This window comes from Erinaceus europaeus, chromosome 7, assembly GCF_950295315.1.
Source record: "Erinaceus europaeus chromosome 7, mEriEur2.1, whole genome shotgun sequence".
NCBI lineage: Eukaryota > Metazoa > Chordata > Mammalia > Eulipotyphla > Erinaceidae > Erinaceus > Erinaceus europaeus.
In genome coordinates this window covers 64,319,853-64,337,142 of record NC_080168.1, presented here as the reverse complement: position 1 = coordinate 64,337,142, position 17,290 = coordinate 64,319,853, and the positions used below count along the sequence as shown (strand labels likewise).

Sequence of the window (17,290 nt, the reverse complement as noted above, 5' to 3'; positions counted from 1 at the left end):
GTTCTGATTTTTATTTTTTTCCCCCGCCAGCCTTATTGTTGGGGCTTGGTGTCAGCACTACAAATCCACCACTCCTGGAGGCCATTTCTTTTACTCTCTTTTCCTTTCTTTCTTCCTTTCTTTCTTCCTTTTCTATGTTATTCGATAGGAAAAAGAGAAATTGAGAGGAGAAGGGGAAACAGGAAGGGGAGAGGGGACTTGAACCTGAATCCTTACACATAGTACTATGTGCACTTAGGCCAAGCCCCAGGGCTCTTTCTTTTTAAATTAATGATTTAAACCAAGTGGGGGTAGGAAGTCCTGGCATTTTGCTTACTGGTTGTACATACTCCCTCTCTGGAGTATGAAGTAGTCCTATATCCATAATCTCCACACACACCCCCAGTGCAGATTCTGCAAGCCGGATGGATAAGGGAGGCAGTCACCTTCTCCAGGTCCTGTTGAGAGGCCTGCAACAGCGTCTGTCCAGAAGTGATCCAGTGCTTGCCAGAATTCAGGTAGGACCCCAAGCCCTGCTCCACGAGCCAACTGCAGACCTGCTCCTTGGTCCACTTGGCAAATGGCATGTCCAGGTCACTACAGGAGATGAACAATGTCATAGAAAAAAAAATTCAGAGGAAATCCTGTGGCTCTTAGCATTAGGGCTGAAAAGTCATATATTTAATAGATGTGAAAGTTCCATGGTGAAACACATTTGGCTATGACAAGCTTGATTTCCAGTATGTCATTAGAAAAGGAAGTGGGGGGGGTTGCATAATGATCATACAAAAGATTCTCATGCCTGAGGCACTAAAGATCCCATGTTCAATCCCCACCTCCATCATAAGCCAAAGGTGAACAGTGCTCTGGTAAAAGGAGGAAGAGATAAAGGGGGGGGAGGGAGGAAAGAAGGAAGGGAGACAGGCTGGATTGGTAAGTGAGCTTGTAAGACTAGTCTTTTTAAAATTATTTATTTATTTATAGAGACAGAGAAAAATAGAGAGACACCTGCAGCCCTGCTTTACCACTCATGAAGGTGGGGACTAGGGACTTGAACCTGGATCCTTGCCCACTGAAATGTGTGCCCCTAACCAGGTGCACCACTAAGACTAGTCTTTATTTCAAACAAAAGCACTAAAAATCCAATGTGCTTTCATGAGGACCTGCTCAGAGCGAAGACTGAGTTGAATCAAGAAGTCAATTCAATGTTTTAGCCTCAACAATGCTTCTGGGAGACTACATTCCCAGAGAGAAAAACAAGTAGACTCAAAGAAAGCCAGGTCTAGCCTAGACCATCTTCAGAGCTGAATCAGAGTTTCTTTCCAGACAGTAATACATGAGGGTATCAGTCAAAGCAAAACGAAAGCCGACTTTTTGCTTTCTTTGACTTTGATACTCAGCATTCCTGTTTGTTTATTTGTGGGAGGGGGAAATAACTTGTAGATGAAAGAGGCTCTTTGTTTTTGTTTGTTTTGTTTTTTGTTTTTTTCCCTTATAGGGTTATCACTGGGGTTCTGTGCCTGGCACTATGAATCCACTGCTCCTGTGGCCATTTTTTCAATTTTCCAATTTTTTTTTTTTGGATAAGACAGAGAGAAATTAAGATAGATGGGGAGATAACAAGGAGGAAAGACAGACACTGCTATAGACCTGCACCACCACTTGTGAAGCAACCACCCCCCCCCCGCAGGTGGGGAGCCGGGGACTTGAACAGGGATCCTTACACAGCTCCTTGCCTTTTGTAATGTGTGCACTTAACCTGGTGCACCACTGCCCGGTGGCACCTGAGGCTTTTTGTTAACCAGCATGAGAAGATCCTCAACATATAGTAGCCAACATTAAGACACACACCTCACACGTATGAGACCATGGGTTCAATCCCTGGCAGCATTTTCCCCTCCCCCTGCCACCACACACACACACAAAAAGAAATGATGGATCATATGCAGATATGCAAGACTGTACTTCAAATAACAGGGAACATATGGCGGAGGAGATGTTGGTGTTTGTAGAAGGTCCTAGTGGTTTCCTCCTCCCTGAGAACTGTGCCTGGGATGGGCGGCACCCTGTTTGAGAACCATCTAGCCTGTTCTCATTTTCAAAAGCCTCAGTATCAATGATTTGTGCTGTGTTTGCCAGACACGCCCTTTTATGCTCAGGAGGTCTCACAGCAACTCTAAACTCTGATAAGGAAGGAGGAAAAGTTCCCTGTATGTTTCAATAGATAGAACACGACAAGGGCTGGGCGGTGGCGCACCCAGTTGAGTGCACACATTACCATATACACAAGGGCCGAGGTTCAAGTCCTTGGTCCCCACCTGCAGGGGGATGTTTCACTTGCAGCGAAGCAGGTTTTCTCTCTCAAGCTCTCTCTCCCCTTCTCCTCTTGACTCCTCTCTGTCACATTAAATACAAAATATAAATAAAATAATAATAGTAATAAAGCAAAAAATGGCTGCCAGGAGTGATGGATTCATAGTGCTGGTCCATTGGATCGACCTTCTCATGGTGCATCCCATGAGTACCCATTCATTGGGGAAACTGACGATCCTTCCTAGCCGACTGAATCCACATGGATCCCAGTCACTTTCAAAGCCAGCAACAAGCAGCTCCTGACAGCTTTCAACCTGACGCTGTTGACTGGCTATGGAAGAAGGGCAAACGCTAGAAGAAGAAGAAGTGCTGGTCCCAAGCCCCAGTAATAACCCTGGTGACAATATAATAATAAAGGCAATATAATAATAAGGGCACACCTGGTTAAGCACATACATTACAGGATACAAGGACCCGGGTTCAAGCCCCTAGTCCCCACTTGCAGGAGGAAAGATTCACAAGTGGTGAAGCAGGGCTATCTCTCTATCCAATAATAAATAACGGGAGAGTTGTTATTTGCTTGATGGTGGAAATCTCTGGGGAAAGCGCTGAGCACTACCAGAGGGAGACAGGTCCAGAGCCTGTTGCTTCAAACCACACAGATTGCAGGAGGCAGAAGGTCAGTGATCACATCCAAGATGCTGCTCTTTCATTTTTGTCTGTTTCACACCAGTGTCTAGAAGCTGTCCTCAATGTTGTGTGTTTCTTTAAGTACATCTTTTTTTTTTTAGTCAAGGGAGGCAGAGAGTGAAAGAAATCAGGGTCGCTGTGGTCGGGAGGTGGCTCAGTAGATAAGGCACTGGAATCTAAAGTATGAAGTCCTGAGTTCAGTCCTTGGCAACACATGTGCCAGCGTGGCACCTGGTTCTTTCTCTCCTTCTATCTTTCTCATTAATAAAAGAAAGAAAGAAAGAAAGAAAGAAAGAAAGAAAGAAAGAAAGAAAGAAAGAAAGAGAAGGAAGGAAGGAAGGAAGGAAGGAAGGAAGGAAGGAAGGAAGGAAGGAAAGAAGGAAGGAAGGAAGGAAGGAAAGAAGGAAGGAGTAAATCAGGGCTCTGCACATGTCAATAAAGTGCACTGTCCAAGTGAGTTATGCCATGGCCCAAATGTCACAACGTTTGTCAACAAGTCCTAGATTTTCTACAAGAGCTTCAGCAATTTCTCCTGACAGAGAACATTATTCAGGAGCAACTTTTTTTCTTTTGTTTTCTTCCTTCCTTCCTTCCTTCCTTCCTTTCTTTCTCTTTCCTTCCTTCCTTCCTTCCTTCCTTCCTTCCTTCTTCCTTCTCCCTCCCTCCCTTTCTTTCTTTCTTTCCTTCCTTTCTTTCTTTCTCTCTTTTTCTTTCTTTCTCTCTCTCTCTTTCCTTCCTTCCTTCCCTCATTCCTTTCTTTCTCCCTTTGCTTCTTTCTCTCTTTCTTCCATCCTTCCTTCCTTTCTTTTTTTCTTCCTGAGACAGGAAGGCAGAAACAGAATGAAATAGCCCACAGCACTGAAGCTCCCTTCAATCCAATGCCCTATCTACTGTGCTACCTCCCGGACCACGTAACTTTCACACTTTCCAAAGCACCAAATTCATCACACTTCAAGAGCTTATTGCTTTCTTCTCTCCCTCCCTGCCTCCTTCCCTCTCTCTTTTTTTTTTAACTGGAACACTGCTCAGCTCTAGCTTATGGTAGTGTTGGGGAATGTACTTGGAATTTTTGGTGCCTCAAGCATGAAAATCTTTTTTCCACATTCACTATGCTATCTCCCTAGCTCAAATTTTTTAATTTAGCATTTACAATTAAAAATAAATACAGATGAGAAGCCTCAGAGGCACAAGGGGGGGGGCATAGAGAGAGATACCACAGTACTGCTCTACCATCCATGAAGCTACCCCGTTGATGTATTTCTTTTCCTTTTTTAAGATTTTTTAAATTTATTCATGAGAAATGATAGGAGAGAAAGAGAGAACCAGACATCACTCTAGTACATATGCTGCTGGGGACTGAACTCAGGACCTCATGCTTTAGAGCTCAACACCCTATCCAGTGCGCCACCTCCTGGACCACCCCTATTGATGTATTTCCTTGTGCGGCCAGGGTTTGAACCCAGGGCCTCATGCCTGATATAGTCACTGTGCCCTCTATTGGGTGGACTATGTTCTGGCCCCTATTGATGTATTTCCTTGTGTGGCCAGGGTTTGAACCCAGGGCCTCATGCCTGATATAGTCACTATGCCCTATATTGGGTGGACTATGTCTGGCCCCAAAGAACCAACTCGAGTGCTTGTAGTAATAGTCCTCTGCTAATGTCAGTCCCAGAGACATTCTGGTCCCAACAGTGTCTCACCCAGATCAGCAGCTCCATCCCAAAGACCGGGGTGGGTGGCGGGTGGATGGAGTGGTTCCAGCAGGCAGCACTCAAATGTATGGCCCAGAGGCAGGGCTAACATCACAGACATCAGGCTGCCCTGGCACTGGGGTGGAGACACCAGAGGCCATGCTCCTGGCCATTCTTACCTGTTAGACTGCCCCAAATCTCGAGACCAGCCCAGTCGGGGCCCAGCTGTTGCTCTGGTACCCCCTCTTCTGAATTCAGGCTCGGACATATCCTCGGGGTTAAATGTGGTTGACTGGCTCCGCCTGAGTCTGGAACAGAAGACACAACACACAGGGCCCTGGGTTAGACCCGAGTGGCCCTGGACTCTCGAAGTATTTTAAGCATTACCTCAGGCACTGAGAATGAGAGAGGACCTGGCCATCCCTCCAACACATGTGCTGATGAGGCCCTCCCTATGCAAGTCCTGTGCTCCACTGCCATGCTATCTCCTTGGCTGCTACTCGGTAAACACATTTCACTGGCCTTTGCACTTGAGACATGCTATTAGGATAGCCATTTGGGTATAAACTTTTTTTGCCTCCAGGATTATCATTGGGGCTTGGTGCCTGCCCCACAAATCCACTGCTCCTGGATGCCATTTTTCCCATTTTGTTGCCTTTGTTATTGCTGTTATTGCTGTTGTTGTTATTGTTTTTAGGTAGGACAGAGAGAAATCAAGAGAGGAGGGGAAGACAGAAAGGGGCAGAGAATGATAGACACCCGCAGACCTACTTCACCATCTGAAAAGCGACTTCCCTGCAACTGAAGAGCTGGGGGCTCAAACTGGGATCCTTGAGCCGGCCCTTGCACTTCATAACATGTGCACTTAATCCATTGCGCTACCGCCCAGTCCCCTGGGTATAAACTTTCACCAAGACCCAGTGGCCAAGCAGGTCCCAAGATCACGTCTCTCATTCAGAAGAACAACACCATCTTCTACTCAAGACTGAACCCACCTTATAATCTTATGCTGTCAGCTACTTTGTTTGCCCTATACTCCTACACCTGAGTATCACTTACTTTCCAAAGAGTTTCATGATGCCTCTGGATTTCTTCCTGGGATCTGGAGAGGGTGGGGTTAACTGGAAGGGCCCACTACCCTGAGAATCTTTCATCCTGGAAGATCCACCAGCCAGACCCAGGTGCTCAGATGTCTCTTTTTCTGTCTCTGCTGTTCCAGAAACAGAAAAATAAATTGAGTGAGTCTCAAAACATGGCACAGGCACAAGAAGAGGCTAGCCTTCTTGGTGTTAGCAACTGTTAGGAGGAATTCTGCAAAGATGGGTGATTAATAAGGAGTACCCTGGAGATACTGGGAATAGGGCACAGAGGAGTCTGCTCTAGGTTTATGCACATTGTTAATTAACGTAGGAATCACAGCCTCGAGAGTCAAAGGTGTGTGGGGAATGCCTCATTTTTTTTTTTCATGGAGTCACTGAGCTCAATTCCTGATTTTGCTATGGCTCTCGGTGCTGATGGCCTCCCACCTCCCATCTTGCCATGATGATCCTGACATCTGCCAGCTTCTGGCGTCTGCTCTGCTGTGGGATCCGCTTCTCCTCCTCTCCTGCTCCCCTCCCAGAATCTGTTCCAGACCCTTCTGCTGAGTCTCTGGATAAGCCCGAATACCCAACACTCACCATAGAATGATGGCTTTACTCACTTAAGAGCAGTGAGTATCATGATCTCTGGATCTAATCTCTGCCGCATCTCATAGTTGAACATCTGTCTGTAGTCCTAGCTGGGTGTGCCCGAGACAGCTTGACTCAACAAATACACCCAATACTCCTAAGTCTCCTCTGACAGTTTCACATTTAACACTTCATGGATATTAATCAATGTCCCACACTTGACTTTTCATTTTTCCTCTCCTTTGGCATTTACAGCCCATCAGTTACCAAACCCTAGCAATTCAGTACTCAAGAAACGCATCCCTGTTCATGACCAGCTATGTCTCAGGTGCAGAAAGGAGGAGGAACTGGGTACAGGAATGTTCTTCCTTTGATTAAAATTAGTGCCTCCTGGTATTGCCATAAAAGAATGACTTCCAAACTGACTACTCTCAGGTCCCCATACATTGACTACAATATTTTACTTCTTTTAATTGTTCCTTAATGGACTACCCCACCCTAGCAAACCCAAGGGCAGGTATCCTCTCCCATGAGGGTCATACACTTTGTGATAGAAGAAGGCAACAGTTGTACAAAGACCACAGGAACAATCTTATCAGCGGGATATGCGATTTGCAGAAGTTGACTTTCCCATGAAGCAGAGCTGTGATTATAGGTTATTGAAGCAGCATTTGCCTCTTAGCACAGGCCATACCATTCTAAGAAGGACAAGAAAACATTTGAAAACAGTTGTCTGAACAAGTGGGGCTATCTATCAGGCGTTAATTTGAGAAGTCACTTTCTGGTGGGGGAGATGTTATAGTGGCTCCTCAAAAAGACTTTCAGGACTGAGACTCTGAAGTCCCAAGTTCAGTCTCTAGCACCACCATATGCCAGGGCTGAGCAACGCTCTGGTGAAGAAGAAGGAGGAAGAGAAGAAGGAAAGTGAAGGCAAGGGGGGAAGTGGAAGAGGGGGAGAAGAAGGAGGAGAAAGAGGAGGAGGAGAATACAATAAAAATAAAATAATGAGGTGATTATTTTATTTTCTACATAAAAATAAATAAGATAATAATAAGTAAGAGCAAACGTCATTGTCACTGGTGCATGTGACAGATGTATGAATGTCCAGAAAAAGTCAGATAATCTAACAAAAACTAACAGGAAAACCCAAAGTGACGCTCTGGCTCTCTCTTCCTTTCTTGTATATGTATATGTATGTGTACATGTATGTATATATATTTTTATAACTATTTTTTAAAAGATTTTATTTATTTATGAGAAAGACAGGAGGAGAAAGAACCAGACTTCACTCTGGTACATGTGCTGCCAGAGATCGAACTCGAGACCCCATGCATGAGAGTCCAAAGCTTTACCATTGCGCCACCTCCCAGACCACATTTTTTTAAAGGAATTTTGCCTTTATATCGTGTTTTTAAATTTGGTTTCTACTGTGCCTAGTCCTTTAGAGAGAACTGAGTTTCCTCTTACCCTCCTAAGAGTGCCCTGGGAGTGCCTCCTCGCATGGCACACAGAGCTTCCAGCAATAGGATGTCAGAAGAAAGTGCCCCTCCCGGAAGGCAGTCTGAGGTGGTCATGCGGTCATGCTCAGTGCCTTCCAGGGACCACTCTCCCCGGCTAAAGGCACCAAGTCCTCCAAGGAGGCAGGGGAGCTACAGAAGGGCCCAGAGGCTTAGAGAGCGCGTGGGTGGAAGGGCTACACTGGATGCTGTGAGGTCACTCTGCCCACTCGGCTGCAGGCTCCCACTGCTGCTCAGAGCCAGGCGCCATGTGCATCAGTCAAGACAGCGTTCAGGCTGGGAAGCAGAGGCTGGAGGGGAGGGGGGGAATTCTCAGGAGATGCTAAGGGAGACAGCACTTTCTGACAGCTGCTTCTAGACAGGGCAGGGGCAGGGGAGCAGAGGAGCCAGGCGGAGGGCCAGGTGGGCATGCAGGGTACGGTACCTAGGCTGGGCGCACTGGCACTCCGCTTACGGTCTTCAGATTTCCCCACAACGCATACAACCACACGCAGCCCCAATGGAGAGAACACAGGGGTGACAAAGTAAGACAGACACATGCCCCTGACCTGCAGCCTCACAATGGACAAGTGGCTACCTGTCAGCAGGAGGGGGTGGAGGGGTGGGACCTTACCCTGTTTTTTTTTTTATCATTTTTTTATTATCTTTATGTATTAGATAGAGACAGCCAGAAATCAAGAGAGAAAAGGGTGAGAGGGAGAGAGACAGAGAGACAGACACCTGTAGCATTGCTTTACCAATTGCAAAGCTTTCCCACTGCACATGGGGACTGGGGGAATCAAACCCAGGTCTTTGTGCATTTTAACATGTGGGCTCAACCAGGTGTGCCACCACCCGCTTTCCCCTGCCCCATCCTCATTTTTATAAGAAAAACTCTGGTGAAGTCCCAGAGGAGCCTCTCCCTCATGTCCCACAGTCAGGACAGGAACCAAGGTCCCTGGAAACATGGCCAGGCTCACCCTCCTTTTAAAAGCATCCTGTCTGAGCCATCTGGAAGGTGGGGCCCCCACACGTGTCAGCACAGGGTCCTGATTCCTGGGACAGCATGTGCCAGAGTGATGCTCTCTGGCTCATTGACAAAATGAAAGATCCTATCTTTTTTTTTTTTTTAATTTGAGGGTATTATTTTATTTTAACTTTTATTTATTTTGGATAGAGACAGAGAGAAAATCGAGAGGGAAGGGATAGATAAAGAGGAAGAGAGACAGAGAGGCATGGGCATCCCTGTTTCACCACTTGTGAAGTTTCCCTTCTGCAGGTGGGGGCAGGGCGCTTGAACCCGATAGAGTCCTTGTGCACTGTAATGTGTGTGTTCAACCAGGTGTATCGCCTCCAGGTCCCCTTATTTTGAGGATTTTAACTACTACTACTACTGTGTCCTGCCCTTTAGAGAGGAAGACTGAGTTCCCCTCTCTACAGAAACACTGCAGAGAACAGATGTCAAATTATATCCATATAAGGATTTTTTCCCCTCACTTTCCTCCCAATTCATTCATCTTTTGATTCATTCATTTGTGAGCAAGAGTAATGTCCAAAGAGATGAATAAGGGAAGGAAGAGGACCAAGCTTGTCCACATTCAAGAAGAATCCACGTGAAGCCATTTTGGCCACTCACCCAGGTTAGGGGCACTGGCAGTCCTCTTGTTGTTTTTTATTTTAAAAAAGCCACGGCCAAAGGAAGACCTGGCTTTCCGGGTGCCAAAGGGGTTGTCATCCACAGACGTATCATGTCCTGGAGCTCTGGGGGGCAGCCCTCCAAATGGGCTGCTTTCTACCAGAGCTTTGTCCTGAGGAATAAGAAACAAGAGAGCAGGGGATGTGAGTGTCAGCACACGCTTGGCTCAATGAGAATTATGCATGTCACTTACAAGATTTTACTTCACGAGAGCACTGAATGAGCACACTGACTCCCAATTATATCATACACCATATCTGATGATAAAAAGTTGGGGGCAAGGGGTTGGGGGGAGGCAAGCTCACTCACCAGTAGGGCATGTCCCTGCCATATGCATTCAAGACCCAACGCCACATGCTATAGCCCTGGGAAGGCTCCAGTGCTGTGGAGAATCTCCCTCTCTGGGACTCTAAATGTAATGAAAACAGGACCTGGAGCTGTGAAATCAATTTGTTTTAGCTGGTGGCTGGTGGCTAGATAGTGGTGCATCTGGTTGAGTGCACACATTACCATGTTCAAGGACCAGGGTTTGAGGCCCCACTCCCCACATGCAGGGCAGAAGCTTCCCCAGAGATGTCTCCCTCTCTATTCCCCACCCCCTCAATTTCTCTCTACTCTATCAAAATAAAATAAAAATAAAAAAGGAAAATTCACTGGTGGGAGTGGTGGATTTATAGTGCTGGTATTGTGCCCCAGTGATAAGTCTGGTGGCAATAAAATAAAGAAAAATAAATTCAATATGGTTGAATCAGAAGTTGTTTCAGAGCCCTATGATATGCCACAGTCTTTATCAAGAACCTAGATTATGGCTCTTTTACTTTCTTAAATGCTGCTTATTTTTCACTTTTAAGTTCTCTAAACTGGCAGCTAGCCTCACTCGATTTTGCTGCTGGGGCATTAACCAAAAGTGCTTCTGTTTGCCCACAGTGGCTTCTCTAGCTTCTGCCATCCAATTTGTATTCGCAGAGCTGGAGAGAATGGCAAGGAGAGAGGGGCTTCTCAGGTGGTGATATTACTCCACACAGCTACTCCACGACATAACCAGATGTCTACAGATGTTACAACCCAGAGGCACCACTTTCAGTCTCAACCTTGGTGTCATCATCACATGACTATTTATTAAGGCAGTGGGATGGCAGGGCAGATGACTGACCTCCTGAGCTACCCCCCTGGACCTTCCTGACGCAAGGCTACGGGAGCCAACAAGGCAGGGACTACATCAGAGTCACTCCTCCACCAAATGCCACCTCTACCGGGTTAATGATGGGGTATAAAGATGAGGACAGGACCCAGCTGCTGCCAGCTGTAGGCAGACGACAGTGTTTGCTGCAGGCAGTAGTGGCAAAAAAGCAATTGCTAGAGATCCCAGAAGGGCCTTTTGTGACATCTACAGAAACCTGGTGATGATCATTAAGAACAGAAAAAGGGGGGGGGGGGCAGTAGGTAGTGCAGCAGATTAAGCGCACATGGTGTGAAGCACAAAGACTGGCATGAGGATCCCAGTTCCAGCCCCCGGCTCCCCACCTGCAGGGGGGTTGCTTCACAAGCGGTGAAGCAGGTCTGCGAGTGTCTATCTTTCTCTTCCCCTTCTGTCTTCCCTTTTTCAATTTATCTTTGTCCTATCCAACAACAAAAGCAATAGCAATAACAATAATAATAACAACTATAATGTTAAACAAGAAGGGAAACAAAAGGGGGAAAAACAGCCTTCAGAAGAGTGGATTCGTACAGAGCCCCAGTGATAAACCTGGAGGCAAAAAAAAAAAAAGAAAGAAAGAAAGAAAGAAAGGCTTGTGTGTTGGGGATTTCCCATTTGTGCATGGTTTGATGAAATAGCAACCCTCTGGTATGACAGTGATTATTCCAAAGTGGACCCTGCAGAGCCACCTACTTGAATAACCACCCTATCTTTCTAGGTCCAAACCATGTCTATCATTCTAAAGGGAAGCTCCTTCTCCACACTGAGCAGCCTCCTTTCCCAGGCCTCCAGCTCTGGCAATGGCCTCTGAGGATGGCACCGTCTTGGACCTTCATATTAGTGGAAGTAGGTCCTTTGTCATCTTTGGCTATGCTCATTGACCACGTGTGGGGGGTTCTGTCAGTGTTGGCTTACTGGTGGCTTTAAGTGACCTTATGTCTCAGAAATCTCAAACAATTTTGTTTGGACATAAAGTCTACCCGTAAAAGTTTCTGCACAGCCTCCTTTTTACATTAAAATAATAATAATAATAACAACCAGTAATTCTTAAGGTTATTCCAAGAAACTTATTCAGAATTTGTTACAGACAATTGATAAATCAACAAAAATGTACACCTATTTCTAAGCTAGAGTATTTCAGCTTCACGTATTTACTAGTATGTTCTATTGAAGCCTACCTTTTTTGGCTTTGCATACCACCTTCAATCCCTCCTATTCATATTTTTTAATAATTATCAAAACCACAGTATCTAATTATGCTCCATTAGAGAAACCACACATTCTTCTTAAGAACTAAGAAAACAGGACAAGATGAAGATCCCTTGGTATTTTTCCGGGGGGGGGGGCAGGGACAGACAAGAAAAACACAGAACTAACCCCTTCTGAGGACTCTTTCTTCAGATTGCTCAGGCTGCTAGACTTCTGCAGACTTGAAGTTCTAAAAATAAAAAATAATAATAATTAGGATTAATAGTAAGCGACTCTGGTGCCAGTGTTTCCATGCAGAGTATCTTGAAAAGAAACCGAAGCTGTGTGTGGGTTGAAGCTTGGTAATGAAGGAAAATGTGGGTTGAGGCAGTCACTTATGTGCTTAACGAAATTATAACATGCAGCGCTTTTCACAGCAGGGGTGGTGAGCTCGTCTGCCAAGGACGCAAAAATGTCCTGCACATGGGAGAAAGGCTGGAAAAACACTTAGGACGAGCCTTCTGATGTCAACATTTGAAAATAAACCAGTGTTTTCCATGGAATGGGGGGGGGGGCGTGGGGGTCAGGGGTGGAGTGTAAAGACTCTGCAAGTAGGTCTACAGACAGCAGGGACTTTTAAGATATTCATGTCCAGGGCCAGGGAGACAGTTCAGAGCATTAGAGCATAAGACTTGCATGCATAAGAACCTAGGTTAACCCACATATGCCAGAGCCACATCGTGCTCTGACCTACTCTCTCACTTTTTTAAAAGAAACTTAATTTTTTATTTTTCCCTTTTGTTGCCCTTGTTATTTATCATCATTGTTGTTGATATTATTGTTGTTATTGTTGTCATTGTTGTTGTATAAGATAGAAAGAAATTGAGAGAGAAGGGGAAGACAGAAAGGGGAGGGAAAGACAGACACCTGCAGACCTGCTTCACTGCCTGTGAAGCGAACGCCCTGCAGGTGGGGAGCTTGGGGCTTGAACCGGGATCCCTATGCTGGTCCTTGTGCTTCACACCATGTGCACTTAACCTTCTGTGCCACTTCCCAGCTCCCATGCTGTCTCTTGGAAGCTTCACTAGCAGTGAAGCAAGCACTTCAGGTGCCTCTCTGTCTCTCTCTCTCTCTCTCTCTCTCTCTCTATCTGTTCCTCCTATCACAATTTTTCTCTGTCTGTCCTAGGGGCAGGGAGGAAGAAAAAAAAAGAAAGAAAGGAGAGAAGAAGGGAAAAAAAAAAAAAGGCCACCAGCAATGGTGGATTTGTGGTGCAGGCAGTCTATCAAAAATCCTAGTGGCAATTTAAAAAATGAATGAATAAAACTGAAAAGAAAGATTAATTTTAAAAAATGAATTATTTTAAAAAGTAAGGTTTAGGGCTGGGGAGACAGCATAATAGTTATGCAAATAACCTTTACTCATAAGGCTCCCAGGTCCTAGGTTCAATGCCCTGCAACACCTTAAGCCAGAGCTTAAGCAGGGCTCTGGTTCTGCATCCCATAATGATCCTGGGTCCATGCTCCCAGAGAGATAAAGAATAGGAAAGCTTTCAAGAGAGGGAATGAGATATGGAACTCTGGTGGTGAGAATGGTGTGGAATTATACCCCTCTTATCCTATAGTCTTGTCAATATTTTTTAGTTTATAAATAAATTTTAAAAAATATAAAAGTATAAAAAATAAAAATAAAGAAAAAAACAATCATTCTTTAAAAAAAAAGTTTAGGCTGTGAAGCTTTTCAGTGTTACAACATAGGAATTGTATATCTGAGGCCCCAGGTTCAATCACCAACAACATTCTCACATGTCAGAACTAAGAGGTACTCTTAAGAGTATACTCTGGTATACTCAAAATTAAATCTAAAAAAAATGTATGCATGGGTCCAGGCAGTGGCACACCTGGTTGAGCATACATGTTACAGTGTGCAAGAGCCCAGGCTCAATCCCCTCGTCCCCACCTGCAGAGGGAAAGCTTCATAAGTGGTGAAGCAGTGGTGCAGGTGTCTATCTCCCTACCTCCCTCCCCTCAATTTCTGTCTCTGTCCTATAACAAATACAAATATAAAAAATTCTATTTTAAAAATAGAAAGAATTTTTTTAAATGTATGCACTATTTAAATGTAACCCCTCTGATAAAGAGATGGGCTGTGCCTGGTATGCTATGCTTATGACCTAGGTTCAAGCCTGGACCCCATCGCATCAAAGGAAGCTTCAGCGCTGTATTCCTGTCTCTCACCCTCTCTCTCCCTCTCTCTAAAAAAGTCAGCCTGGAGCAGTGCAGCCCTAGCAATATTAAAAACATTATTTTTTGTTAACCATTTCTTTATATGGGATGAAAACATCAATTTTCTGAGTTGCAAAGGAATTCACTTTCTAAATCTTGAAGGTGCTTCATTTTGTAGTTCTGAGCAAAGCCCAACGGAGGAATCTTCATGACCACCTGAAAAGACCCATCTAGATGTGAGGGAAGGGCCAAGGGACAGAGACATGAAAGACACTGACTTTCTCTTTCATGTAATCATCACATGCTCTATTTTAGAGGCTTGATGATTTCAACAGTTGAAGATAGGACTATGTGGCCACTTTTAAGAAGTGGAACAGAATAACATCTCTGTCTTTAGGAAGCACAGCAAGAAAACACAGCAAACTTGAAAAAAAAAATTCTGGTGTGGGAGGTGGCTAGGCCAGCAGAATGTCCTAACATGTAAGCATGAAGTTCCAAGTTCAGTCTAGGCATTGCACAAGTGAGAGGAGGGCTCAGGTTCTCTCTCTCTCCCTCTCTCACTAGTTTTTTTTTTTTCTTTAATGATATATATATATATATATATATATATATATATCCTGTGAAATAAGCATATCATTTTGAAAAAATCCTCCTATAAAATAAAACAAAACTTACAAAAGACCTTCATCCAGATGAGTTTCCATAGGAACACCGACAACTGTTTTTCCACTGCTGAAACATAAAATGAGGCACTGATGAGCTGTGTGAGTAAGTCAGTGCAGCTTAGTCCAAGTGAACGGGATTGTTAAAGACCAAGTCTGTTAAAGACCAAGCAGGAGTGCTTGTTCGTTCCCTCTCTCTCTCTCTCTCTCTCTCTCTCTCCATATTCTATGGATGCTGCTGCTGCTGATTTATCATCATCATCATCATCATCATTATTATGATTATTATTATCTTGCCTCCAGAGTTATTGCTGGGGCTCGGTGCCTGCACTTTGAATCCACTGCTCCTAGAGGTGATTTTTTTCCTTTTGTTGCCCTTATTGTTTATCGTTGTTGTTATTATTGTTGTTGTTATTGCTGTCGTTGTTACTGGATAGGACAGAGAGAAATGGATAGAGGAGGGGAAGACAGAGAGGGAGAGAGAAAGAAAGACATCTGCAGGCCTGTTTCACCACTTGTGAAGCAACCCCCCTGCAGGTGGGGAACTGGGGGTTTGAACTGGTCTGTGCACTTTGTGACATGTGTGCTTAACCCGCTGCGCTACCGCCCGGCCCCCATCATTATTATTTTGATGTAAACTTAATAATGCAACTAATTTTGGAGCGTAGGCGCCCAAATTCCCTTTCCCTCTGGAGAAACAACTATATCCCTGACCTGGCTCCTAACTGACCAGCTTCCAAATAGGCTGAGGGATAAACCTTTGATGATGACCTATGACTTATGACCTAGGATATAAAATTCTTGATCCCAAAATTCCCTCCCAAGCCTATCTACTGCACCTCCTTGTCCCCACCCCCGTTACTCTCTGTTTCACACTTTTCATTTCAACAACAGAGACAGGGTGCTGGTACTCATCTCAACAGCTCCTGCTTCTCTGGATAAGATGTGTGTATTTGTGAAAAACTGCAGTGCACTCTTGTTTGAAGTTGATCTACTTTGTTTTCATATTTTATTTTATTTATTGCCTCCAGGGTTATCACTGGGGCTTGGTACCTGCGCTATGAATCCACTGCTCCTGGAGGCCATTTTTCCCATTTCTGTTGCCCTTGTTGTTGTTATTTGCTATTGTTATTGCCGGATAGGACAGAGTTTGAGAGTGGAGGGGAAGAGAGGAAGAAAAATAGACACCTGCAGACCTGCTTCACTGCTTGTGAAGTGACCCCCCCCTGCAGGTGGGGAGCCGGGGGCTCAAACCTGGATCCTTATGCCAGTCCTGATGCTTTGTGCCATGTGTGCTTAACCTGCTGCGCTACTGCCTGGCCCCCTGTTTTCATGTTTTATATGCAAATATCTAGTGTATTACATTTGTATGTCCTACAAATGCAAAATATCTGGATATATATTAAAAGTCTACTTAATGTTTATTATATAGAATTACATCAAATGCATGTATTTTACATACTTAAATCACATTTAAAACATTAAGCATAATGTATAAGGCATTTACATATTTATATATTTTGATTTATATTGCAGAGTTAGGTCATAAAACACATACTTCTCTTCAAATGAAGTCTCCAGTTTGGGAGGTGATCTGGGTTCTTCAGCAGTTTCCAGGCCTTTTGATGCTGGCAGTAATGAAGGGATGGGAACTTGCAAGACGCTGGTGTGGAACTGTAATAGAATAATAAGCAATCAAAGCCTCACCCATCGAAGAAATGCAACGAAGGGCACAGAACTACAACAAATAAAAGACAATGCAGTGGTCAACCAGCAAGACATCCTACACCAACAGGCCACTTAGTATGCTCCACGCAGATAAGAGGTCACTTAAGTCTGCTCCATGCCTATAATAAAACATCAGATAAAAGATGGGCAGAGATAAATTGCTACAAATATGGGAGCTCAGCCTGTCTCATTCAAAAGCAAAACTGGTAGGCTGAGAGGCAGCTAACCTGGCAGAACACATGTTTTACCATGCATGAGGCCCTGGGTTCAAGCCCCAGCGCGACATGGAAGTACCAGAGACAGCATGGTGGTGGTTATCCCATGGATGTTGGGTAGTAGTATGCTATCTCTTTTTTCTCTCTAAATATATACAAAATAAATAATATTGGTCCAGAGACTACTCAGTGGTGGTATTAAATAAAAAGATTGCAGGGCTTGGTGGTGACACCCCCAATTGAGTGAGTGCTCATGTTACCATGCCAAGGACCTGCGTTTGAGACCCTGCTTCCCATAAGCAGTGAAGTAGGTCTGCATGTGTTCTTTCTCCCTGCCCAGGCCCCACCCACCTCCCTTCTCCTCTCAATTTCTCTTTGTTCTTCTAATAAAAAATTGTAAAAATATGGGGGAAAGTGGCCACCAGGAACATCATACAAGCACCAAGCTCCAGTGATAACCCTCATGATAATAAAAATTTAGGGAAAAAAGGAGGGGAGATAAAATTGCAGCTTTTTAAAAAATAATGGTATAAATAAAA

At 44.6% G+C, this 17,290-nt stretch overlaps 1 protein-coding gene across 11 annotated transcripts in view; it reads right to left on the bottom strand.

Moving 5' to 3' along the window:
• PPFIBP1 (PPFIA binding protein 1) overlaps positions 1-17,290 on the bottom strand; it is a 150,877-nt gene that overhangs the window by 16,446 nt on the left and 117,141 nt on the right. For 9 of the 11 annotated variants that reach the window (XM_060194558.1, XM_060194559.1, XM_060194560.1 and 6 more), the window contains 8 exons: positions 16,367-16,482; positions 14,822-14,878; positions 12,111-12,171; positions 9,476-9,647; positions 8,285-8,317; positions 5,733-5,883; positions 4,853-4,981; positions 426-576 (listed from right to left, as the gene is read on the bottom strand). In XM_060194558.1, coding sequence (XP_060050541.1) covers positions 426-576; positions 4,853-4,981; positions 5,733-5,883; positions 8,285-8,317; positions 9,476-9,647; positions 12,111-12,171; positions 14,822-14,878; positions 16,367-16,482 — 870 coding nt within the window. The remainder of the gene's footprint in view (positions 1-425; positions 577-4,852; positions 4,982-5,732; positions 5,884-8,284; positions 8,318-9,475; positions 9,648-12,110; positions 12,172-14,821; positions 14,879-16,366; positions 16,483-17,290) is intronic. The other 2 variants (XM_060194568.1, XM_060194567.1) reach the window with 1 other exon arrangement.